This window comes from Nannobrachium achirus, assembly GCF_963921795.1.
Source record: "Nannobrachium achirus genome assembly, chromosome: 4".
Taxonomy (NCBI): Eukaryota; Metazoa; Chordata; class Actinopteri; order Myctophiformes; family Myctophidae; genus Nannobrachium; species Nannobrachium achirus.
In genome coordinates, this window is record NC_137813.1 from 24,863,548 (window position 1) to 24,877,355 (window position 13,808).

General features: G+C 44.9%; 1 protein-coding gene across 1 annotated transcript in view; it reads left to right on the forward strand.

The window, feature by feature from the left end:
- The first annotated feature begins 6,842 nt into the window (after nt 1-6,842).
- Nucleotides 6,843-13,808, forward strand: part of xylt2 (xylosyltransferase II) — a 41,296-nt gene continuing 34,330 nt past the window's right edge. Inside the window, exon 1 of the mRNA XM_080722948.1 lies at nt 6,843-6,991. Coding sequence (XP_080579074.1) covers nt 6,860-6,991 — 132 coding nt within the window. The 5' untranslated portion in view covers nt 6,843-6,859. The remainder of the gene's footprint in view (nt 6,992-13,808) is intronic.

Below are 13,808 nucleotides of genomic sequence, written 5' to 3' on the forward strand. Positions count from 1 at the left end.
GTGAACAAACACATGACAACAATGAACTCGTCTGCATCAGTTCAAAGGATGTCACTTCAGAACTATAAAATATAACAACACTGTATAGAAACAGGTGGCCGGGGAAAGGCTGATGTCAGTGCTCCGTTTTTGTACTTTTAAGCGCAAAATAGACCTCAAGAGTGCAGAGAAAACAATCTCAATATCTATACCTGCCGTTTTCCACCACTTTAAAAGGGCAATTAGTCAGAAGATCCACTAATTTCAGCTTAAGTGACCAATTTTCATGCCCTATTTGACCACTATGGACGCTGACTTGTTTAGCAATACCATAAATTATCCAGCCAATGAGACGCTGGCCACCCTCCGATTTCCATGCCTCCCTCCCTCCCAGACCGACCCACCCGTCCCCTCCTTAAACAAGGCCCACACCAGGGTCCCACTGTAAAGGGTACTAGATCCTTTAAATGAAAATAAAAAGAGTCTTGCCGGAAAACTAGGTGATTGCGTTGGCTTAAATGAGCATCCTTTGTGAGGAGAACAATGTGGTGTCCCACTGTGACTCCAGCATCCCTAGGCAACCAAACACACAGAAAGGTCTTTTGAACATCTCTCTTCCCCTTGTAACTACAGCGGGCTCCTCTTTAAACGAGCGCGCTCCACTACACATTATGGCCTCGTACGTCACTTGCGGCGGCGTTACAACAGAGTCAATTTGTCGTCAGACTATAAGAGTCGGACCACCATGATGTCACGGGGCGTCAGGACCACAGTCGGTGAATTGCCGGGCAAGCATCTCCGATAGCAACAGCAGACATTTATCACTATCAAAGATATCAGGGCATATCACTTTCCCAGGCCCGGAGTAAACAATGACATCACTCAAAACGCGGAGTGACGCACTCTATTGACCTTTGCCATAACCCTTACGTCATGTGACAGAGAGAGACGGGACAGAAAAGGTAATGTCAAAGGTCACCTTCCCCTTGCCAGTTTGCACTTTTAAGGGAGCAAAGACGTCCTTAGGAAAGAAAGGAGAAAAAAGAAGGAGAAGAGAGAGACGTCCTTTTGTCTCCTGCCACTGATTCAACCAGTGTGAAAAAGCACAACCGTGTAAAATCAGAGTTGAAGTCGGGGGAGGACCCTGTCGGCACTGGGCCTTTTTTTCACAGCCGCAGCCTAAAGGGGGACCATTGTCCCTTGTGTCCCCTGTGTCCCCAACACCCACAGAGGGGTCTGGGCCACTATTCATGGTGCAAACTGAAGCAGGGAGAGCTATGTGGTTACGAAGTCGTCAGAAGACACGTTAACGCTCCCTATGGGGACACGATGAAAGACACTCGCTTTCATGTGGATTCACATGTTCGTTCCCTCGCACCCCTTCACCCCCTGGCCTAACCTTTCCCTGCCCAACCATGCACCCAAATCAATGAACCACATTCACTTTCAGGCAGCAAAAGTTCTACTACATCTGAAATAAATGAATTACTATACTGTGCAACAAATGACAATAGGCTGAGGCTGTGTGACCCAACACCTTCTCACCTTGAGGGCTCCCTGAGGCCTTGCAGCCTATTATACAGTGGTGTTCTCAAACTTCGAAATTGCAAAGACCCCCAGTTTAGGCCAGCGACCCCCATAGCTCTCAGAGTATACAAATAGAACCAAATGGACGTGTACTCCGTACACACATACGGGTCCATTTGGTTCCTAACTATCAATCATTTAGCTTGGGACCCCCTGGAACATCTTGGGGTCCCCGAAAAGGGGCTCAAGAGAACCGCACTGGCCAACAGTCTCAGTTCTCAAAACCAGACCATAGGTTCAGACATGGCTTGTTGGGATTCTGTTATTTGCCACCATGCCACGTTGGCCACGTAAAGTATGGGTGAAAGTCAATATGGTCATTGGTCAATATGTAGCGGTTAAACAAGGTTCCTGTTCCTGGTGTGAGACGAGACGTAACAACAAGACCCTGCCCAAACGTAACATCCTGTCTACAAGGGAGGGAGAGGGGAGGGGGGGGGTATGATGCCATGTCCCTGCACTCCGAAGATAACATTAAACTTCCCCCCAGGGTCCAGTGGAGGTGGGACATAAGCCAGGAAGAGGAAGTACAAGCGGACGGGTAAAGCAAGTCAAGAGGTACCCCCATGTGGAGAGTTTACATTTCCTCAGCACGGTTTCCTGTACCTCCATATATCACCATAATAACAGAAAAACAGTTGTTTGTTCCTCCTTCAGAAACGAAACTTCGAAAGATCTGTTGTTGCTTCATGCGCACTTGCCATTGCCAGACGTTTCTAATATGATTGTGTTTGATGTGCGTATTTATGTTGGTGCTGAATCCATAACAATGTCTGTTCCAGGTGCTAATGTTGTCCACATCCATTAGAGTTAGTGCTGCACTCTGAGATATTTCTGGAGGCCAGATGAACAGCTAATTCAATTGAGGCCAATCCATGCCCTGACAATGATCATATCAAGTTTATTCTAGTCCTCCCATTGCGATGCAAATTAAATCTGACACTTCTTGACCACTTAAGCCCTATTTGACACTTTGTCACATGATGGTGTCATGATGGGACTTGAGCTTGTTGAGCTGCTATTTTATTTTGTTTGAAAGATTTGAGAAATGTTCGCCTGCCCTATAATGATCAATCCCACAATAGGTCATGATGTTAATAAGGTTTTGTTGGTTCCCATGGTCCACCCAGTAATCTGTCCTGCTGATATAGTATGGATTGGATATAATGTCCTCAGTAAAATAGAGTGTTTACTCACCATATCTCCATGTGACTCATGATAGAAGCGAACTTTGCAGCACTGAGGGTCTTTACGGTAGATAATGGACAGTAGCGCCACAATCACCGAAAAAAAGATCAGAGAAGAGACTGGAATAAAGTGAGAAGATAGTGTGTTAATCCTTTTTAATCAGGCATCGGGTTTTATTTGTTTAGAACTACTAGGCCTATTACGTACATAAAATACAGTGGTTAGTCAACTAAGTCTAGATAAAGCATAGATTTTATTTAGAATGCTAAAGGTTACAGTGCATGTAGGCCATGTCACAGATACAGCATTCACAGTGAGATGGGGATTTATTTACTCATGTATTTGTCTGTCTACAAACTTTAAGCAATATTTAATGTGAAATAGTGCTGCATAATATATTGTTATCGTATCGTTATCGAGGTATGGGCAATATATCGGCCATATCGTTTCCCATATCATTGCCTCTTGCCTTTTGCTACACTTAGAATATCAAATAACAAGTGTGGGAACCCAATAGCACTTAAAATCAAGAGTGATATTGACTTGTTATTACCGTATGCTCTTTTTTGAATAATGCTTAGTTTTCACTGTTGCAAAACTTAAAATATGAAATTTGTATGTGAATATTGTTTATTGTATCGATATCACAATATTTTTGAATAAATACCAAGATATAAAATTGTGTCCATCCTTCATGTGAAATGATTCAGAGAGCTCTGCGTGAAATACAGTGGCTAGTCTAAAAGCATTTAGAATGCTAAAGGTTACAGTGCATATAGGCCATGTCACAGATAAAGCATTCACTCACTGTGAGATGGTGATCCATGTATTCACTTTTGGTCTGTCTACACACTTTAAGCATCTTAAATGTTATTCAGAGAGCTATATGGAATGCAGTCTTTTTGTAGCATTGTTTAATACACAGCAAAGTCATCTGTGTTAATTTAACTCTAGTCTCTCTCAAGTCACACTCTAATGTAAAGATGAAGATGGACACAAATGGACCATTTGTCACCTTGTGTCAATTTTAACACTCTTTAAATGAACGCTAAGGATTTGAGGATTTTACTGTGTGAAGTGTCACAGTAAACTGGCTACCAGATATTTGGTCTCGTTTCACAAGCAGGCTCATCCGTTTACTTTTACAACTTGGTTGGCTATAGGATAATAACACTATTAAAGTAGCCTAAAGCCTACTTTTCAGATATGGTTCACCTTTTCGCATTCTAATTTCAATTCGCAGAAACAGCAGTTCACATGGGCTAACTACAGCAATAACATGCAGAAGGGTTGATGATGATACCATATGCCCGTCTAAACTCAGGTTGATGGCTCTTTCGTGGAAAATGTAATATTGAGAGCTTAAAGGCTTAACTTACATGATGCCACGATCACAGTGAGTTGATCCGATGTAAGCAGTGAGGAGGAGAACGCTGGACTTGCTGTGGTAGACATTTCTGTAAAGAGTGTAAGACTGTTCCCTTGAATCCTCCTGAACTCCAGCTAAAAAGCTTCTCGTCATCTCACGTTATTCACGATCACGAGGAATTTAGACCAGATACGCGCTCCATCTTCCAAACAGTGTGACAGTCAGACAGCACAGCAGTCTCCAGATGTGTGTGCGCTCTCCTAGTCGGTTCAGCCAAACTCAGCAGCAGTCAGTCAGTCAGTCACCACACCACAACACGTGCTGCTGTATTTGAGTGCTGAAGGAGGACTGTCTCTGTCGCCCCTGTCCAGTCCAACCCCCGTGACGTCGCCCAGCGCAGGACCTGTTTGGTTTAGAGCAGTGGTTCTCAAACTTGGGGTCGGGTCCCCAAATTATTTCTTGGGGTCCCAAGATGATTTAATCATCTGGAGACCCCCAAAAATAAATTACATCAAGCTAATAGCTTGATGTAATTTATTTTTCTCACTCAAGGGTATATGCGACAAATAAAAACGTATTGAACTCAAGTCTCCATGGCCTTAGTAGCCTAATCAATAGAAAAAAAGTAATCTTGGGGTGAACTACTCCTTTAAGCTTTAAGTAGGCCTACAGCACTTAATTAAATGTATTATGTAGGCCTACTTAGTTACTCCAATGAGATCGACTACAGCAAGTAAGGGCGCAATAGTCCACATGACTGCTTACTTAGGGTAATTAACTTAGATTGTTTTTCCTCGATCGGTTGCCTTGGGTGATTATTATTATTATTATTTTTTGGCCGCCTCGGGTAGAAATCTGTAGGCACCACGTGAAGCAGAAACTTCTGATTTGAAATAGCCACTCAGAGTCCACGATCAACAGATTCCCTTTCAACGAACTAGCTGGAATATTCTCGCATATAATGTTCCGAATTTAACAACAGCAGTGTGTTTGTTTATCTGTGCTTTGCTGTGCAGTTCAGGTGATGAGGGGACATCGCAGTCGTGGCACCTTGGAGATGGCAGATGGAGATCTGTCTTGAATCAATAAGCTTTCCAATTTATTTACTTCAGTCATTTGAGGCCTGGGTGTCAACTTCAGACACATTTATAGCTTAATATAGGCATTATTAGGCTAATTGTGGGACATAAGCTGGGTGAAGCTGAAACTGAATTACCCCCATGCATGGGATTATTATCCATATAATAAATAATAATAACTAGAAATACTGTTCCTACGAAACAGTGTGGGCTCGCATGTAACACCATGTATGGGCACAAAGATATATCCTTTGGCAGCACCTCATTGGCTAAGGGCCCTGCCTTTGTTGGTACAAAGGCAGTGTCTTATGTCATTTTGAGGAGAACTTGACTGATAAATTACATCATTTTGAGGAGAAATTGACTGATAGATTACATCATCTATCAGTCAATTTGGCAGCGCCACAGATCATGCATTTAAGGGTGGGGCATTCATTCCCTCATCGTTCCTGAGTAGACCACCCTTCTAATAATACTAATACAAAATACAAAATCACTTCAATATTTAACTTGTTTACTCATTACTAGCCTTGTAATATTTTACAATTTAATTGGCTATGCTAGCACTACTATATGTTTTAGTAGCCTATAGCCTACGATTCTTTGCCAACCTCTATTATTTTCCACCCCTTTTTTATTTTATTTTTTTCTCCCCAATTTACTCGAAAAATAATTCCTCCTGACCTCCCCACACACATTTTTGTGTGTTGTCACTGTGGTTGAGGAGCCCCCACCGGGAGGACATAGACGTGGTCATAGAGCCTCCAATTATAAAACGATTATTGTTAAGTTACTTTTGGCAGTTAGTCTGTGTTGATGTAAAGCGTCCTTGTGTTTATTTAAAGGAGCTTTAAGAAACTTATGGAACCATATCAAAGGCCACTGGGGGGCCCCAGACTCTGATATTAGCCTGCTGCAAATTAGTAGAAACTCCTTGGCCTTGCAGCAACCTATGAGTGTGTGAGGATGAGGATACACTATAGGTTTGACTGATTGATTGAAAACTTTATTAGAGGTTTGCATAGGAAAAGGTACAGTTTAATGACAGATTAGTAGGCCTACACTGGTACAAAATATAGGCCTAATAATTATCACAGTCTGTCATACAATGATGCAGATGCTCAATTCAATTAGCTTTATTGTCATGAGAAAACATCATAACATATTTAGCCTACATTGCCAAAGCAAGTGTCAAAACCTAACTCTATGGTCAAAACATAATAAAAACAGTTGAAAAGGGGAACATACAATCTGCAGTTCTGGGGTACACTAGCATTGTAGCCTACACACACACACACACACACACACACACACACACACACACACACACACACACACACACACACACACACACACACACACACACACACACACACACACACACACACACACACACACACACACACACACACACACGGTGTTCGTGCCGCGCGACGCCGTCGCACGACGAAGCACACAAGTGGAGCGGAGGAGCGTCACTCACGGCGTGCGCGCGCAGTCCCGAAGTTCACACGATAGAAAGCAGCTCTCGCTCTATTATCATGGTTCACACGCAATCACGCAATCCCCTCTGGCGTGCACGCGCCTGAGCGAACGAGCGAGCGAGCGAACGGCGGAGTCTGAACGGAACTGAGCCGAAAGAGAAGGAGGAGGAAAGATGGTGGCCAGCGCTCGGGTGCAGAAGCTCCTCCGTCGCTACAAACTGGCGATCGCCGCCGCGCTGACCATCCTCCTGGTGCAGGGTCTGGTGGTGTGGAGTCTCCGGAGCCTGGAGGAGGGCGAGGCCGAGGTGAGACGCGTGGGGGTCCGTGGGGGTCCGTGGGGTTGCGTGTTTTGTCGGCGGCGGCATGGTGGTGGACGGACGGTACGTGGTGGCAGCCTGGCTGACTGGCTGGCAGAAAGAGAGAGAGATCCAGCTCGGGTTCTTTAATTCTAGCGCTGGTTTTAGTTAGCAACGTTAGCGGCTAACTGTACTGTTAAACCAGTGGGTTTTCAACCCTTCCTTCACGTCAAGGACCATTGTTTATTTGGGCATTTGAGCCACGGACCACCATCTGATGAGATTTAGACTCTCAGACCCATAACTTAGAATATTGTGTTGTCGTTGGATAAGATTTTGTCCACAATACCATGCTGTATTGATGTGGTTTTACTGGTTTATTGTGGTAACTATAGTAAATATTGATCAAATATATATTATCAATTAAATTCTACATTCTCTAATTGTGTAGACCTCTTGTAGATGTTTAACAATAATGTAACTGTCAACAGTTAAAGATCTACAAGGGTCCATTTGGTTACCAACTGTCCATCATTTAGCTGGGGGGACCACCTGGAACCCCCTCAAGGACCACTGGTGGTTGATGATATCTATAAAGTTGCTGTCACCGCCTTTTTAGTGTTTTGTGATTTAAATCTGTCAAAGATCTTTATAACGGCGGCGGGTCGTGCTGTGTCTTGGCCGTCTGTTGTCAGTTCGGACTGACTGTGATACTTAGCGACTAGAACTGATTTATTACAAGCTAATGTGCACCAGATCTCGTCGGCAGAGCGTGGACACCGTGGTACGACGGAGCATAATTCAAGATTGAGATGTAGACAGGAGGATTGCTTCACAAGCATTGTGGTGTCAGCTGGCTGTCTAGTGCCAATGTCACTTCTATCAAAGACTGTATGCTCTGATTAATTCCGACTGACAGGAACATAGGACATCTGAATCAGGTCTATGCACATCTTGACAGCTATTCTGTAATATCTATCACAGAGGTCTTCAACGTTTTCAGGCCAAGGACCCCTTAGTTGAGAGAGAGATGAAGCGGGGACCCCCACAGCCTTTTCAGAGATTCCATCCAGTTTCATTGTTTGACAGCACAATCATCATGTGTATTTTGGATTCATGTCAATTTGTGTTTTCAGATATTTAACCACTTGAACCGTCAATAAACATGACCTTTCACTCTGTACTTAGTCAGCTCTTTTTCCCTTCTACACCAAAGCTCTTTGCTGAAAATAGCCGATCTACACAGCCGAGCTCACAACGCCTCGCAAGCGCGAGGCGTTGTGAGCTTGTAGATCTATTATTTTTGGCTAAAGTTCTCAGGATATGGACACTAGGGTTCAAGTGCATGCTATTAAAATGGAGACAAAAAATGTTTATCACACAGATTTGGAGGACCCCCTCTATTAACTCTGAGGACCCCCTGTTGAAGACCCCTGATCTATCATATTGCGTTTTCGGCTATCCCTGTAACTATTGTGGAAATGCACACTTTTTTCTGTCATCTCTGCGCTGTTAAGTCCTTTTTTTTGTCTCTCTCTCACCCAGAGATCAGCACACGATAGCCACACTGTTGAGACATTTGCTGCTGTTTCTTTTCAATAGTTAGGGTTCCGGGCAAACGTCTAATTTCTCTTTTGGGTCTCGACCTGAAAAGAAGAGAAGCTGTCTCTCTCACTGCCATGCCCCTCTTTGAATGCCAGGATCACCCACATCTGAACTTAATCAGTGTGTTTGCTATATAGGCAACACACTATTGTATTCGGTCTGAGATTTTTTTTGCCAGCAAAGTGAACCTGCTTTTTGTTAACCTTTTGACTGATGTTATACGGGTTGTAAAGCTGGATATCTTGGACAATATAATGTCCAATCAGAAAGGATCGGTCATGCTTCACTTGACATCACAATATCTAATGTAAATAGTAAGACTGAATTCAGTTTCCACTGGATTTGCGTCCACACTTGCAATTTCCTAAACAATTGCACCTTCTAGTTTAGTTTTGATTCCATTTTTGCCAAGGTTTTGGGTAAACTCTGTTCCTCTTTTAGACCAGTACTTCTCCCAGGTGCCTTTTCCCACCGGCAAAGAACCTGTTCGGGTTCTTTCTCCCGCCTATGGGATGAACCAGAGGTGAGCTTTTCCACCGAGAACCGAATTGGTTCCAAACCGTAAAAGTTGGCTCGTGGCCGGTTCACAAGAATGAACCAAGGTTCCAAGAAAGTTGCCATCCCATAGGTGGGAGAAAGCACCCGAACCGGTTCTTTGCCGGTGGAAAAGGCCTCCAAGTGGGGTCCAGAGAACCTCAGGGTTCCTTGAGGCCGGGTTCCAACTGGACACACACACACACACACACACACACACACACACACACACTCATAACGTAAATCCTAGGACTATCATCTATACTATAATTTCGCGAATGTCTGAGTGAGTGAGTGAGTGTCTGTCTGTCTGTCTGTCTGTCTGTCTGTCTGTCTGTCTGTCTGTCTGTCTGAAACAGCGTTTCTCCTCAGTGGCTGGAGCAATTGATCTGAAATCGCATCACCATTAGCATATGAACACACCTGACATAACTGTGAAGCCTGTTTGTCACTTTCACAAATTGTATGCTGTATATTAGCATTTTTATGGTGTATCTACTATCTATTCTGCATCTAGCTTGAGGCACATCTATTCTGCATCTAGCATGAGGCAAAATGTTTAACCAGCTCTGTGTGTGTGTGTGTGTGTGTGTGTGTGTGTGTGTGTGTGTGTGTGTGTGTGTGTGTGTGTGTGTGTGCAGGCGGGTGGGCGGGCGGGCTGGGGGGGGGGGGGGGGGGGGGAAGTATCTCTGTAGCCATTAAACGAAACGGGTTTCTTACATTGATGCTCCTACAGTACATCATGCAAGCACCAGTTAAAGTTACTTTCCATCCCTCATATACTGTGTGCACAGTGCACATCCCATAACCCACACACTGCACATCATTTTGGAGCTCATATCTTTGAACGGGTAAGGGCTAGCGTTTCTCCTCAGTGGCTGGAGCAATTGATCTGAAATCGCATCACCATTAGCATATGAACACACCTGACATAACTGTGAAGCCCGTTTGTCACGTTCACAAATCATATGCTGTATATTAGCATTTTTATGGTGTATCTACTATCTATTCTGCATCTAGCTTGAGGCACATCTATTCTGCATCTAGCATGAGGCAAAATGTTTAACCAGCTCTGTGTGTGTGTGTGTGTGTGTGTGTGTGTGTGTGTGTGTGTGTGTGTGTGTGTGTGTGTGTGTGTGTGTGTGTGTGTGTGTGTGTGTGTGTGTGTGTGTGTGTGTGTGTGCAGGCGGGCGGGCGGGCGGGCGGGCGGGCGGGCGGGCGGGCGGGTGTGTGCAGGCGGGTGGGCGGGCGAGCTGGGGGGGGGGGGGACAGTATCTCTGTAGCCATTAAACAAAACGGGTTTCTTACATTGATGCTCCTACAGTACATCATGCAAGCACCAGTTAAAGTTACTTTCTATCCCTCATATACTGTGTGCACAGTGCACATCCCATAACCCACACACTGCACATCATTTTGGAGCTCATATCTTTGAACGGGTAAGGGCTAGTAGTCCTTAACTAAAGAGAATAAAGCTGACTGAGGCCACCCCAAAGAAAGTCTTTGAACCAGTCATCGTAACCTTGGGCAGCAGAACCTCTCTGTGTAGGAACCTTCCCTCTGTACAGTAGCTCTCATGCACACCTGGAACAGTGCCTCTGGGTTATGCCCCAGACCCTCCCAGTTCTTCTCTAAATAAGGTAATTGTGAGCTGTTAACAGATATGGCTCCCAGAGGGCTTCGCATTTTTCGCCATTATGCTTTTTGAGACACATGGATACAGTGGAAGACACAGGAATGTGAGCTGAAATGTGAGTTTGGTAGGAACCCTCTGCCCTCTTTTCCCATCATGATGTGACATGTGCGGAGCCTCCAGAACACCACAGATATCTGCCTGAAGGGAGAGACAGGCTGCGGAGGGAGTTATGGAGGCTTTCAGTCAGTGGAGATGTTTAGAAAAGCAGATCTGAGGGAAATATCGGGGATCTGTTCTTGATGCCCGACATTTCTGCCGAGAAAACTCCACACTTGAGTGTCAGTCAGTGTGGACCAGCTCAGACAGTGGCCCCATGCACAACAACAGCCTGCTAAGCTCTATTCTCTGCATTTCTCTGGCCGCCCGCCCTCTCTGGATAAAAATAACACCGGCTAAGACGCAATTAATCCATTTCCTCTGTACAGACGTCAGTGTAAACAGGAAACGTGAAACGTGACATACGATGCCCCTTGAGGGAAGGAAGCAGCGTCCGTTTTTCTGACCCCACTCACTCAGCTGTGCGCCCCAAGTAACGCATGCTTTCCTCCCTCATCAGGTTCATTCTGATGGAATGGAGTGACTGTTCACTGGAACGGTGTTTCTCAAACCTTTCAGGACACGACCCCTAAAATAATACATATATATATATATATTTTTTAAACTTTTGTTTATTGTGTTTTTTAACAAGCATTCATTGTATGAATCAAGAAAATGTTTTAACAATGCTTCGTATATCCCCATTATCACAAAAAACATCTTAATTATATATAATTTCCCCCCCCAAACAAGAGAAAAAGAAAAAAAAACACTTACAAGAACAATAAGACAAAAAGGAAATAACAATAATAATAATAAAATAAAATGAACATACAAAATAGACACCTCAGTCTGCTTAACCATACAGGTAGGATTATTGTACAGTATACCCGACAAAGCTCCCGACCTAACACACATTTTTCAGGGTTTACACATCACCAGACCTCGCACAGTGCTTTAATCTGGAATGAAAGGGAAGCGTATCCTATGTACTGGGGACCCGCCCCCCCCCCCCCCCCCCCCCCCCCCCCCCACACACACACACACACACACACACACAGACGAGCACTGAAGAGTTGAGGCATAACATTTTGTATAACATGGTTCTATATTGTGAAAATAGCTGATCTACATGCTCACAACAACGCCTCGCCTATCTTCACAATTTCTGCCTCTAATATCTGACAATTTGGCCAATTTGTCATTTTAGTGTTTTTAAAAAGTCCTTAAATTGTCACTTTAGAAATGTGCAGATACCCTCTATACACTTAAACTTTATGTTGGTATTGTGAGTGAGAAAACAATGTTCCACATTAGGTTAATCACCTGGGGACCCCCAAAATAATTTGGGGAGCCCCCTGGGGTTGCAGACCCACAGGTTGAGAACCACTGCACTGGAACACTGTTCATCAGAGCTCAGAGCAGAGAGAGGCATTCTGTGAGAGTTGTTCAGTGGGGGAGGCATAGCAAGGTGGGGTGAGACCGAGTGATTCCTCACAGCTCAGCAGTGTCTCATGTCAGCTGTGTTCTAATCAGCAGCTGGCTGCAGACGTGTGAACATGGCCACGTGTTTTTATTAAGGCTGCATGCTGAACAGAAGGAGCAGGCAACGTCTTGCGCTCTGTTGGACTCATTCTGTGCCTGTTCTCTCTGGCTCTCTCCTCCTCTTTCGTTCCAGCAGATTACGGCGCTGATATGGCTTCGCTCAGCTCTAATTGGAAAGAAAAGAGGCTTCTTGGCTCGCTTTTGAATCAATACATTTTTGACACGATGGTGCTAATTAAAAGCTGTGAAAATGGGCGATAAGAAACATTTTAACGTTAGGCCCTTGCTCCATGCAGCTGTTTTCTGTGCGAGAACATGCACTCATAGAGGCCTCTTTATCGAACATGAGAGAACAATAGTCTTTAAAGGCGAGCTCTCACTCCCGCGCAGCTGTCAAACTTAAGCTCTCTGTCCTCCGATATGTTCACTTGCCTGTTAACTCGACTCTCGGGAGAAGCGAGGCAGCAGGCAGTGCAATGCGTGGTATGTTGCTGGGCCGTACAGTGCCTCTCACTGTAATGGCTTTTGGAGTGTGATGGGATGTCTGCTAGCTGACTGCGCTGTATTGGTTGGCTGCTGCCTCGTCGCTGGCGCTCGTTTATCTGCTCTGTGACGTCCCACCCCGCTGGCCTGGCCGCGGCCCCTGTTCTGTTCCCACTGTCCCTGGCAGGCTGTCGGTGTCCCAGCGGCTTGTGGCAGGAGAGCCTGCTTTCTGCCATGTCGTCGTCTGACACAGGCAGGAAGCCCGCGGCCCACTCACTGTTATTCTTGCCCCCTCTCCTCCAAGTGCAAATGTTTTGAGGCGCCTTTCGCAGGATCCAATAAACCAGCGTGGCAGGGATGTGATATTGCTCATCCAGAAGAAGCCAAAATAAGCTCAAGCCCTGCTTTTGCGACGCCTATCAATTTTCGGAGGCCTGTTTTTGTATTCCACTGAGGCCGACCATGCGGCGAGCTGTGATTTGCACCGTTCATCCCTATTATACACAAGAAAAATGCTGCATGACGGCAGCAGAGGATGTGTTTAAAGAACCACCTATAAGAGCAGCATGCCAATGAAACCCCAGGCTAGAATAGCTTTTGCCATAACGTTCTCGGCTAAACCTTTCCCATTTGTGCTTGTTTCTGTTGTTTCTCTTCTGGTTCAAATCCCCAGTGCAGGAAGATGAACATGACCGATTCCCCCAGACGGAACTGTATTGTCTTATTGATCTCTCGCTACACTGTTGCTTTGAGATTAAATTGTGTTGTATATAGGGGAGTCAGGGACGGTGAAGTATGATGTTGAAGTAGCCTAGTCCAGTGTGGCCACAGATCAATAACTCAAGATGATGGTATTGCCAGCAAAGCATGTTAAACCCGGTGAGGTACAAAATTTACCTGTATTTGTTCCATTTTGAAAGCTCTCAG